Source organism: Micropterus dolomieu, linkage group LG12, assembly GCF_021292245.1.
Source record: "Micropterus dolomieu isolate WLL.071019.BEF.003 ecotype Adirondacks linkage group LG12, ASM2129224v1, whole genome shotgun sequence".
In the NCBI taxonomy this organism is placed as follows: domain Eukaryota; kingdom Metazoa; phylum Chordata; class Actinopteri; order Centrarchiformes; family Centrarchidae; genus Micropterus; species Micropterus dolomieu.
In genome coordinates this window covers 18689671-18703226 of record NC_060161.1, presented here as the reverse complement: position 1 = coordinate 18703226, position 13556 = coordinate 18689671, and the positions used below count along the sequence as shown (strand labels likewise).

The 13556-nt window shown below is 38.8% G+C and overlaps 1 protein-coding gene across 2 annotated transcripts in view; it reads left to right on the top strand.

The window, feature by feature from the left end:
- Positions 1-13556, top strand: part of LOC123980438 (glucosidase 2 subunit beta-like) — a 122298-nt gene that overhangs the window by 79953 nt on the left and 28789 nt on the right. For both annotated transcript variants that reach the window (XM_046064829.1, XM_046064828.1), the window contains 2 exons: positions 1732-1801; positions 3599-3688. In XM_046064829.1, coding sequence (XP_045920785.1) covers positions 1732-1801; positions 3599-3688 — 160 coding nt within the window. The remainder of the gene's footprint in view (positions 1-1731; positions 1802-3598; positions 3689-13556) is intronic.

The following is a 13556-nucleotide window of genomic DNA, read 5'->3' as shown; positions in this document are numbered from 1 at the left end:
GAATACATTTCCAGGCATCACCTGTGTTGCTATTAATTCCCATTATGGTATATGAGGATTTTAGAAGTGAAATTCTTGGGTCCATTCGCCTGTCAGTTCTTTTTTTTGCGACTTGAGTTTAGTCTCTAAAATCAGAAAACGGTTGTAAAAGGCACATCAGATTTTTTTTCAGAGCCATCCTTGAAATGGTTATTTTGTCAGACTTTTACATTCATCCATCCATCGTCAACCGCTTATCCTGCGTACAGGGTCGCGGGGGGCTGAAGCCTATCCCAGCTGACATTGGGCGAAAGGCGGGGTACACCCTGAACAGGTCGCCAGTCCATTGCAGGGCCGCACATAGACAACCACTCACACTCACATTCACACCTAAGGACAGTTTTAGAGACACCAATTAACCGAGCCTGCATGTCTTTGGATGGTGGGAGGAAGCCGGAGAGAACATGCAAACTCCGCACACAGGTTTGAAACCACAACCTTCTTGCTGTGAGGCGACAGTGCTAACCACTGCACCACCGCGCCGCCTTTGATTTTACAATGATCTGAAATAGTAAAGTGCCAAACCCTCAAACGGGAGAGGCTGGTTCCAGCAAATGTTTCACCACTTTGCTGATACAGGGCATATTAACAACTGATCAAACAGTGTAAAATGAAAGAAGTTGCTCATAGTTACAAACCCAGGGAGAATCACTCCACTCTGCAGTTCCCGTCAGCTGTAGAGAGCATTTTAGCATCTCATCATTTTGGTTTTATGGCCTAAAACGTTGCAGCCGTGTTTCCGGGTCAACAGGAGGCTGGTTTTAGTTGAAAAGCCCTGAAAAACATACTGTACACTTCCTGACCAACAGTAAACGACAGAAAGTTAGCAACTAGCTGGTGAAGACAGTGGAGGATTTAGCTGCTAAAGAGCCAGAGCTAAAAGGAGACTGAATATTGGGCTCACAGTCATGAAGTGGCCAGAAACACAAGTCTAAAGGAAACGTTCCTCTGTATCTGCTGTGTGTGTATATATATATATATATATATATATATATATATATACAACTTAAATATAAATATAACACCTTTAGCTAAGGTGATAGATCAATATTGTGTTCACAGATTATCTCTCTGCCCCAACTGAACAAAAATACATCAGTTATTGAATTATTGCCGCTTTAAACAATTAATAAATTATTGAAATGTTTCCAATTTATTTTGATCAACGATGAAGAGACTAATTGTTTCTGGACTGACACATACATCGACTATTTTTAGGCATTGCATTGTGTTTAATTACATGCTGTGGTAAAATATGCAAACGACAGGGTTGTACATATAGACTTACTTATGGTTATGTTTCTTTTTACATGTCACAATCACTTAAAATGACTGTGAAGATCTCTAGCTTTCCACTAGAGTCTGACATCTTGTCATACTAGGAACATGCTAGTGTGACAAAGAGAGACAAACATATTGTCATTGTGCCAACCGCTGCTGCGCTCACACTCCCTCTACTTCTTTTCCCTCTCAGTTAACACAATTGTCAGTGTGAAGAGACTAATAAGCCTGAGTTTTTTTTCGGCAGTTACAACACCTGGAAATGGGATTTTTCTGTTTATATGCAGCCTTGCTCCTCTCCCAGTCCTAGATATAACAGCCTATATTAAGAGCCCACTGTTTGGCAACACGCAGCTGTTGAGATGCAACAACTCCACATTGTTAATTTGTCTGACCTTTTGTTTTGTCTAGCTGCCGAGTGGGAGGCTACCAAACTGAAGAAGGTAGAAGAAGCCTATGAGACGGTCAACATGGAAATTAGGTAAGGGAAGAGTAACAAAGAAATAGAAGCAGCTTCCGTTGTCACATACTGGTGGCGAATGCTCAGCATTTTGCACCTAATGTGGACAATGCATTTGCTTCTCACATTGCTATATTATTGTAAGCAGAGTGGCATGGTATGTAACCAGGCCTTAAAATATACTCCATCCTTCTCTGCTGAAGTAGCAATGAAAGCTGCGCAGTAAATTAATTTGCACTGTGTGAGACCTTAGGCTAATTTTAATGAAGAAAAACAAACACTATTGGCTGCCTACTGGGCTCTAGTTGGTAGGCCCATTCAACTTACTTTGAGCAGAAGAGTGTCTGCCTGGGGATCAGCTATCCTAACTTGTTGGTGGCATTTTTTTAAAGACAGACATGGCACAAATTAATGTGGCAAAAGTGATGATTTTGTATTAACTGGTAAAAAATGACCTCCTGTCACAACCAATTAGCTACGTACTTGCATTTCCATCCAGAAAATCTCTCAGCCTCCCAATGCTGTATTCTAAATATTAAAATATTAAACATTGATTCTGTGGCATTCTTTTCAACTTCTGATACCTTCCTAACATGACAGTATGTACACCCCCAAACAGCTGAGACAGATACAAAGGCCTGAGCAGGTTTGGATGACAATTCCTATTAAATGCCTTTGCTCCATCTCAGATATTTTCACAGAGCTCTGAGCTAGACAGCGATAGCTGATAAGTAGCTACTGTGGCCCTTAGGCCTGCAAACTGTTCATTAGGGTAGGGGAAGAGGAGAGCCAACCACAGTGATGGCAGTTACCAAAAGGTCAACCCACCCTAAATAAACGCCTGCACGAGGGGAAGAATGGAAAAGGAGCTGGCATGTCTTCGGTGCTCTATTTTTTCATTGTCCACCTTGCCCTAATTGCTGCTGGATAAATTACTCACTATCACTTATGTGTGCTGGAGACCCCCCTCAGGCCATGTCCTTTATCAGTATGCAGATACAAGTGCAAGTGCATTTGTGTCTTCATACCTTTTGGAACTAGCATGAAAGTCCCTTCCTTGTTTTTATTCCTCTAGCGTGCTCTAAAGGGCAGTTTCCACAAATGTTATGACCCCTGCCCTACAGAGAATCACATACACACACAGTTATACAAGCTGCATTGCTTTTCTCAACCCTCGTCATCCCCTATGCCACCTTACCATATCAATCTCAAGCGAAACAATCACCCTCCCTAAACATTTGTTAACCCCATTAGCAATTCTGGTTTATGAATATGGAAATAAGAGTCTGCGCCTGTTAGAGATAGGGCTCAGTTCCCCTATTTGCGATTAGTGAAGGAAAGCAGCCCTCACCAGCTCAGATAATTGGAGACGCTGCATAGAAATGGGCTTTAAAGGGCCACCTCATCAACACACTATCAAAGACGTCAGTCACTAAAAGCAGGAAGGAAAATAAAGGTACATTGTCAGCACAGTTAGGAGTCATCTAGATTATTATTATTATCCAGAATTTTCAACTCTTGTTTCCCTCAGATGAAAAGGAGCAAGTGTGCTGTTTTTCTGCAGAGTTTGTACCATTACATAACTTGAGTTTAGGCGTATTTTAAAAACCTTTTTGCATTATAATACCTGAAGTTATTTGCTACAAAACTAGTGTACTTTCTGTCTGTTTGTGAGTACCACGCTTTCAGATGCAACTGTTAATTGTCTTATCTCTTGCAACAGTGTCACATACATGTTTACAATAAAATAAATAATTTAAATAAAAAAACAGCTTAAAGTGTGCTCATGGTCTAATATATTTATTGTTGTGTCCTCAGTGATCTCCGGAAGAAGCTGACCATAGACTATGGAACAGACTGGGAGTTTCTGTTTTTGAACAGCCAGTGTTATAAGCTGAAAGTATACGAGTAAGTATTGACAGAATTTTCATTACTTTTTTTTTATTTATATGCTTATTATTATTTTTGTCTGGCATTAATATGGAAACTAGTCCTAAAATGTGTGGTTGCGTATAAAAAATACTCTTTCATTATAATAATGTCTTACGAAAACACACACACGCTATAACAGAAAAAAAACAACATTTGAATGGTTTTGTCAGCGTTTCTCATGAATTTTTAAAGCTTTTAATAGTTATGTCTACTCTTAATAATGGAAATCACGGAAAGCAATTACTTGTGCGATACCGGTGCACTGCAGGTAGCCATAAAAACCACTGGATAGAAAAGTAAAACAGTTTCAAAGAACTATCACAAAATCAATATGTTAACCAGAGGCTGGAATCCATCATATTTCAAGCAACTGTCCTAAAACTGTAGCAAATGTGAACCACATCAGTAAAGATCCACCATTTAAAGTTGATAATTTGTGAGCTCCAAGTCACCCCGGAGAAAGCCAATCAACTAAATTTAATCAACAGAATGAGCTTCTTTTACTCTCTCCCGCTGCATCCCTATGGCCCCTGCTGCGGTAGAATCTGTTCTCCTCAGGATTGCTTGCCAGCTGGAGCTTTAGAAGCTTGTGGGTGGTTGCAGTTTTGAAAGAAAATTATCTGAGATCTGCACTGAGATCTGCACTGCAAATACATTTTTCAGACATCCTTGGAATCAGTGGTTTTCCCATGCCCTTATACACCAGTGTGATTTGTTTGCTTAGTTTGCCATTTAGAAGGCAAAATCTGAAAAGGAAAGTGTGCATAAGCCAGAAAAATCTATCTGTCTTTTTGCAGTAGAGAGTATTAGATAGCAATATTGCACACTGGTATGGAGATGCTTTAATGTCATATGGTAGGGATGTAGAGCCAGGCTCCTGTGATATGAATGTTCCTTTATTTCTCTAAATGCAAAGGACAAAATGAACAAATTCACAGGTTGTGGAGACACAAGTAGAAGAGAGCCAGAGTGGGCAAGAAATAATTATGGTAATGGATAAATGCTACATGTGCAGATGTACGCAAGAATATACAATTAAACACCTCCCCCAAACAGCAATTGGACAATCATACAAACACCCAAGCTTGGGTTTCTCCTCATCAGGGTCTTGTCTTTTTTTTTGTCTTTCCAAAGGAATGGACTAAAGACTGTATCAGCAAACGTTAGCATGTCCAGCTAACTAGCTGATTAACTGAGTGGTAACTCAGTGGTAACTGAGTGTTACTTTCAAGGCCATTAGTTATCTACATTTTGAGGTTACATGTTACATTTAAAAAAAACACTGTTCACAGTGGAACATCCACTGTGCCGTGTATAACTATATTAGAGCCGGCCCTGGATGCAAGCAGAGGTTAGGCTAACATTCGAAGATACACTCTTTAATCCATCCCTTTGGAAAGACAAAAGAAATGTGTAGAAATAAATAAAGTAAAGAATAAATTAACCCTCTGTCTTGCAAGTATGTAAGGTAAGCACTTAAACAGGTTTATGTTAGAATGAAAAAAGGGTCATATTTACTATCATACTTATAATACCAGGACTAATTAGACCTACTCTGTCTTCTAAATTGATCATCAACTGGTGAGGACGCAAAGCAAGCTTTAGTCTTAAAATCATCTAAGTCAAGCCATTAAGACCCCTTTTACAGCCTCTCATTTTAAAACGAGTCAGCTGCTAACATAAAAAGTCAGTTGGAGCTCATGGAGCTAATGTTGACGGTAGTAAGCTAGCTACTGTGCCAGAAAGGAATACATGGACTGACGCTGCAACAGTAACAAGAATAATGTTAACTACAGTTTGTAGTCTTGCAAACAAATTAAGCAATCCAAATCAGCTCTGTCTGAGGTTATAATAGTAAAAAACTAATAAATACTAAAATACTCAAATATATTGCCTCTTTGTCACACCCTCATCCCCATCCTGCACAGAAACCCATACTGTTCTCTGTTACCTTTCTTTCCCTACCCTATTAGTATCATACACTCCGTTATTTTTCATCCTTCAACTCACTGAAGAGCACAATATCAACTAGTGTCAACTAAGTTGAAGGTTCTTTGACCTACCAGCACCCTCTCAGCAATGTACCAGTTCTCCACCCTCCCCCCTTTATCCTTGCTGTTTGCCTTGAACCGTGATCCTGAAAAGACATGACATTGACAGACACATTAACCAACGGCTTTCCATAGCGTTCCCTCCCATGCCCTCGAGTAGCAAACTAGCAGAACTTCAGGCGGGTCCTCTCCAATGATGGAACAGAATCACACATTTCTCTTTCCAACTTCTTGATCATCTGTTGAAACCATCTTTCATTCGCCCTCCCTGGTGTTTAGATCTCTCATGTTTGATTAAATCGCTCCCACTTGTTTTTTTGTTCTTCCAGTGGAAGCCAATAGGGGAGAATAGTGCCTGAGGCCCCAAAAGTTTGCTGAGCTGAAATGCTGTCTATCTGTAATTAGGGATGCACCGAAAAAAATTCCTGGCCGAAGCCGAAGCCGAATATAATGAAAAAATTTGCAAAATACTGAATACCGAACATGTACATTCACATTTTTTTCCAGTTATTTTTTGTTTTTTTTAACCATTGCATAGATTAAATAGTTAAAATTTGCTTTTTACTCAGTGTTTCCCACAGGATTTGGAGAGACTATGGTGGGTGGGTCCGAGGATTGAGAGGGTCCGGTAAAGTAAATTACATGTGTCTGTTTACTTTTAATGTACACCTGTAATATTGTATATACTTTCTATAAATATAATCCAATTAATCTTATTTCCATACTGTATAGACTGTATAGAAAGTCCGACCCAGTTTGATTAATGTTGTATGTGGTTGAAGACTTCACAGTCTCTCTTCAGGTAGGATTCTCATACTGCAACACTTGTCTTTGTAAAGAGAGAAAATGACAGGATAAAGTCGCTAACCTGCCTGTCAGCTAGCACTGGTCCGTTTCAGTTACCATAAAGGCTTGAATACGTGTGCACTCCAAATTTAGGTGCAGCTAGCTTAATTGCCTTCTCAGAAACGAGTGACAGAAACACTCAAAGCGGGTCAGACAGTTTGTTGCCTTTTCTAAGAAGTCAGATGGAGTGGATGTGCTTGGAGACAATTCAGCAGAATAGTGTCCGCAAACGGCAATTTTTGTGTCTTTCTCAGACACTTTAAAATGCTTCCACTCTGCCGGCATGTCAACGTAATTGTTCGGTAAAATTTCTTCAGTCTTTTGACTTATTACACCGAACACCGAAAGTGCTTTTTTTTTGCTATTTTTGGCCGATTAATTTCAGTGGCCAAACATTTTGTGCATCCCTAATCTGTAATTTAAGTCAGAGCGGTGCATTACTTCAATGAATGGAATTCAGCTGGTGCTTGTGTAGTGTGTGGCAGCAAAAAGGTTTCAAATGCTACCAGTTGAGGATCATTTGATGGCAGTGACACGTGTGGAGCACCTCAATGTATCAGACAGCCCTAATAGAGCAAGGAAATAGAAAGAGCTGATTGCTTTTCAGGAGATTCACAGAAACTAGATTTGGTCCTGTTTATTGTTACTGCAGGCCAAAGTTGTTAATGTTGAAAGTGTGTTTCATTTCTATCTGAGAGTGTCAGCTGAGATTTCTCCTTTTGTCTTTGCGAAGGAGGATCCTCTGTTGAGTTATTTCTTTAGCATTGTGTCTGCCTTGCCTCATGATGGTGTGAATCACTTCTACAAACTGGGGCTTGAAGCCTTCTCCTGTTTGTCCAGGGAAAGGAACATAATTAGTTTCATTTAAAAGGGAGGTGGGGGGATACAGTCTTTTGTTGTTGAACACTTTCAAGTGGAATGATTAACGGCAAGATTAAAAACTAAATGCCGTGTAGTAGCGCACTCCACAGTGCCATCTCATCAGTTTCTCTAAAGTCCATAAACAACATGAATAAAAGCTTAGAGAGGGACCTTGTTCTTGGAGCATTAACACTCTCTCCAGCCCAGAATAGTTATTTTTTTCTTTCATTTTTTTTTTTTAGCATTACATCACATTCAGGCTATTGCAGCTCACCTCCAAGAAATCACCCATTAAAAGTCCATGTGTTTCCCCAGAAAAGGTCTTTAGGGTGCTGGTGGGCTCTTATCACAAGTCGGGAATTTAAAACTCAGGCTTCTGCCAGTGAATCAGAAATAAGCTTGGCAATTCAGTCAACACAGCCTGGCACAGCATGAAGGAAGACACCCCATAATGAGTTCTCAGAGGCGGAGTCCCTACCTACAGCGGCGTCTAATATTCCTCCCATGGATTTGTTGACACTCCTCAATGCAACTTAAATCGAAGGGCCGTGATTTATGCAAGACTGTCAGGTCAGATTGACTCAGCCTCCGCTCTCGTGTCATTAGAAAGTACAGCACTTCAGTGAGTCATGCCCGCCACTGTGGTTCAGCTTTGACAGAGAAGAGAGAGGGATAATGCAGCACAAGTGACACTTCCAACTGTCTCTAGAACATCACATGGCCTTAACAGTGCACTGGCTTCTCCTAGGGAAGAAAGAGGCTGCGTCAGGATAGCATAGAGGGAGCTGTTTCAAATTTGATATAATCCATGGAAGTCCTGGATGGAAGAGTAACGTGGAAATGAAGAGCCATATATATGGTAGATTTCATAACGGCTGTGCCATCAGTATTATCTAGTTGCAAATAGGGTTTGACAGGACCATTGGGACAGTATGTTATTTGCTGTCTGCCTATGAATGGCAGGTGTTCAGTAAAGTCTTTGCTGGTAATAATATTTTTAAGAGCATCTGCCATGTCAGTTTTCCTGGAGATGAGAACAAATAATTAACAGAAGAGCTTTCAGTGTTCACAGTCATTCACTATGCCTAGCTTCAACATGAGGGCTTTCTGCTATTATAAATTGACGTAATGCCAGAAAGCAACCCAGACTACAGCTAACAACAGACAAATGCATGCATGCATGCACACAAATGAAATGGAAACCTTGTTTGCCCGTGTTTATCGAGGGGACAGAAAGGCAGAAGGCCTGGTTAACCGTAATTGGAATGTTGTTAAAATAAGTGTTTGTGCTGCCGTGGCTGTTTATGCAGATCCATGCCTTAGAGCATGAGCACTTTGTCACACCCAGTAGCTCTCAAATTATGATAGATGTGGCACGGACACTGTTGTTAAATTAAAGCATGAAATTTAGCATTACTCTTAATGAGCTGCTCATGCAATTAATTAACTTCAAAAGGTCATGTTTGGTCATTTGTCAATAACTGGGGCAGAAAAATTGCATTCACCCACTTTAAGATATACATTCTGTACTGTTGAGTAAATTTGTGAAATAGTTAAAAGATATGGCTGGCGATAATTTTTTAAATATCTTTCTTATTGTCAACAACCAGCCATGTGTTAGTTCCTTTCTCAATACTTAAGGACTTCTCTACCCTGTTTGTGGCTCTCAGCCCCAAGCCCATTGGTTCCAACGGAAGACCTACATCTTTAAAACACATGCATACTTTCGTTTAGAAAAAAAAGGATTAAATCATTTCCTAAAATGGCTGTAATTTAATGAAAGAAGCTCTATCAGGCCACTATTTAGTAGAGTCACTTAATTGTTGGTTTTTGTCTTTTAATGTGATTTATTGGCCATGAGGAAAATACTGAATATCACCAGACTTTTAATTCCTCTCATTTGCAGTAAACTGAAATGACCACATTTTTTAACATCTATTATTAAAATGTCCCTTGAAAAGGGGCCTTTTAAATGACTTTTTACATAACCATGAATCATTATTTTACATATGGAAGAAAGAGCAACCTGTTTAAATTATGTACCAGCCTTTAAAACTCTACAAGCCCTAGAGTTAAAACTTCCTAGCATTGGTAAAGCTCTTAAAGAGCTGGTTCCTCCAATTCCCACAATGCAATCTATAGTGTTTGTTCCATTAGACCCTCTTTGCCTCACACACTCCACCCCCAAGCTTTTCCAAGCTTAAGCATATTTATTAGTCACATTTGCCTCCTAATAAGTTTGGTCCACCTAATTTTTCCTAGACGCCGTGATGAAAAGCACAGCCAGTTTATCTTCCTGTTGACTCACTGCCTCCCTCACCCAATTGTGATTCAACAAAGCCTTTGGCTGTCAAGATGCTCGTCCCTTCCTGTAAGCAACTGAAAGCACATGGAGATTCTGCCCATTCCACAGCAGGGGTGGCCATCTGAAGTAGCAGGAGTTTTCCGTTGGTCAAGTAGACCTGTGAGTGCATGTGTGTCTGTTGGGGGTCATAAATTCATCACATCTCATCAGTCTTTGTTTGGCTGCCAGAGAAGTGGGCAGTGAGCAGAGTATCTGTGGGTTGGTTGTGTTGAAACAGTCTGGGTCAACTTTTCAGAGATTTTTTTGTTTGTCACTGCACACCAGGACTTCCTGTTTCTTAATGATCTTTATTGTTATTGTCATTATTACTTTGTTAGTACTGTACCAGCACAACTTACATTTCCAATTGATTGCTGTTGCATAGGCATTATATTTTAGTCAGAGAGTGCATAAGCTGCCAAAACACCAAATCTAGCCACCGATTCATAAGTTTCCATCCATTTATCTGTGCCTGGGTCAGCTTGGGCAAAAGGTTTTCACGCGCTTTCTAAGGATTGGCCTGGCCACCACCCTTCCTTTATATACTGTATTAAGTCAAGCAGTGCTAATGCATCAATATTGTAGGTATTTTATGAATAAGACAAATGAAAGTATGTCACTGCTTGCAGATGCATTCATGTGTCTAACAAAAAATCTAATGAATTTAATACAGGGCTGAACAGTTACAGTAATTTCCCCGACTGCTGAGTGATAAGGTTTGAAGCTGTAGGTAAAACGGACAATGAAATTGAGAGACCCAGGAGAGAATTAAGCACAAAGTAAAAATCAATAAAAAAAAGAGACATCAAAGTGTCTCGTGTATAAATTACAATCTTTGAGTTAAACAGTGTTTGTGTTATATTTCTTTTCATGCTGTGCCTCATTTGCAGTTCCTGCTGAGATCAACAGAGTTTATCTTATCTGCTCAAATCTAATATGATCTAATTCAGCAACTGTAAGAACTTCATTGAAAGTCTAATTACTGTCTTACTACTAAATATTTTTCTTTTAGAGGATGCAGTACAATGAGTACTTTCTACTCAACTTTTCTACTTAGCAGTTCAGCCTGCTTTAAAAAAAAACTGACTTTCTGATACATGTTGCATCCTCAGTCCAGCTAGAGCACACTGGTCTGGTCTTGTTTTTAACAGTTACACACTTAACTGCACAAATGAATGCGTTGTCTACAATAAAACTCACTGGACAAACATAGTATAATTGCATAAAACCATTTCAGCTGTAAAAAGCCACCCTGTAAAACGTTTAGGTCTGTATTTACTGTAGAGTTTGTGATTGCATTACCACTGCTGTGATAGATCTACTAACCTGTCACCCCAAGCATTTTTATGCATGGAAATGGGGCCGAGACCTTTAGGGTGTCTGACCCATTTAATATGTATTTTGAGGAGTGCCGATGGTATGGTGCAAATTATTGAAATGGATCACTCCCATCAATTTACCACACCTAAACACTTGTAAATGATAATGATATTTAAGAGCCAGAGGGAATACATCTTAACTTCTCACCCTGAGAAAGCCATTTCTGCTCTTTTTTTCAAATATTCAGCACGCCGAGACAGCAAATAAGACTGTAATAGATTGTTCCAATGGAAAATTACTCTCTTTCAAATGTCAGATGATGAGATGAAGTTATGGAAAGAAAAGTCCCATTTAAGCATAGAAATAGGATTCATAATGGTGTTATCCCATCACCTTTAGACCAGAAAGGATGATGCACATATTAATTGATCAAATCTGTATAAACCCTTGATCTCCCAATGTCTGGCGTCTACCCAATGTTAAAATAGATTGCTATCTGTCTCAGCCAGATGTCACTAATCTACAATGAATACTGTTATCAAAAAATACTGTATTTACATCTGTCTAAGCATAAAAGAATGATCTTATTTAAATATCTCCGCACATAGTTTCAATAAATTAACTTAAGGTCATTGTAGTAGCTTTCAGTCACATCTCATGGTCTCAGTTGTCATCATGTAACCTCAGTATGTCAAATCAGCTATCTCCTAGCTAGAAAATTATTTGCAACACTTCCACAAAGTAAACTGATTTAAAATTTAAATTAAAAAGAAAATAATACATATTAGTATAGTATTAGCTAAAACACTGAGTTTTGGTTTCAGACTTGGCAACCGGAGAAGAAGTGAGATTAGGGCATCCCCATTGTGCCTCTACTTTGTAGTTATGAAATCTCCATCTACTGTTTTTAGATATTTACAGTATTTAATTTAAAATTTACATATTTAAGTGATGTAAATCATGTAAGTGTGTGTGAGTGAATGAATGCTACGCTCAAAGTTCTGCGCCCTGTTATTTGCGTGTATGTTAAACATATACTCTTAAAAACTTTTAAAGTGAGATGGAGTGTCATGAGAACAGATGTTTCACAGTCACTGTCCAGGTTTTAAAGCCTCTGATTGTTGGCTCAGTTCTTCCTTTTCACTTTTAATGTGGGAACTCTAATTATCACCTTGAGTTATGTTGAAGTAGAGTTTAGACACGTTTTAGTGGTGAGCGCCATTTCTTTACACCTTTCGAGGAGGAAAAGTGTAAAATTATTTTGAGCCGACTTGCTCCACACCTACGTAGGATCCTTTACATTCTGTTAAATATATTTTATTGGTAATCACTTCACGGGAATGGTCTTTTTAGGCATGTCTGCTGGTGATTTTCAAAAGTAGCTCACATTTGAATTTATCTGAAAAGCTCATAGTATCTTCACACTAATCCAGCTGCAACTCATAAAATTTGTTTTATGAAGGATTAGTTAGAAAATGGCAGTATTCAAAACAAAACAGGAAGTACAAAAAACAGAAGTGGCAGCCCTGCTTTAACGTAGAAAATGTAAAGAAAATTAACTTTTTTAAAATTAACACCCCAACACAAAAAAACAGAACACATCACTCTCTTCTCCCATACAAAAATACACAAAGGTATCAGACAAGAGTCAGTCTAAATGCAAAACAAATATTGCAAGGTACCCAGAAACCAAATATGCATTACTGTACTTTACACATAAGAAAAATTTACTTTTTTATTATTTATTCATAGATAAATATCTCAGTATTAACAAGAGAATACAATCTAATTTTACTGTGTCGTTTCATTGTAATAGAGAAGCATAGATGTGTATGTATATATATATGTGTGTGTGTATGTATATGTATATATGTGTGTGTGTGTATATATATATATGTATATATATGTGCGTGTATATATATATATCTACATATCTACAGTGGGGAAAACAAGTATTTGATACACTGCTGATTTTGCAGGTTTTCCTAGTTACAAAGCATGTAGGGGTCTGTAATTTTTATCATAGGTACACTTTGACTGTGAGAGACGGAGTCTAAAACAAAAATCCAGATAATCACATTGTATGATTTTTAAATAATTAATTTGCATTTTATTGCATGTATATATGTATACACTCCCCTAAAGGATTATTAGGAACACCTGTTCAATTTCTCATTAATGCAATTATCTAATCAACCAATCACATGGCAGTTGCTTCAATGCATTTAGGGGTGTGGTCCTGGTCAAGACAATCTCCTGAACTCCAAACTGAATGTCAGAATGGGAAAGAAAGGTGATTTAAGCAATTTTGAGCGTGGCATGGTTGTTGGTGCCAGACGGGCCAGTCTGAGTATTTCACAATCTGCTCAGTTACTGGGATTTTCACGCACAACCATTTCTAGGGTTTACAAAGAATGGTGTG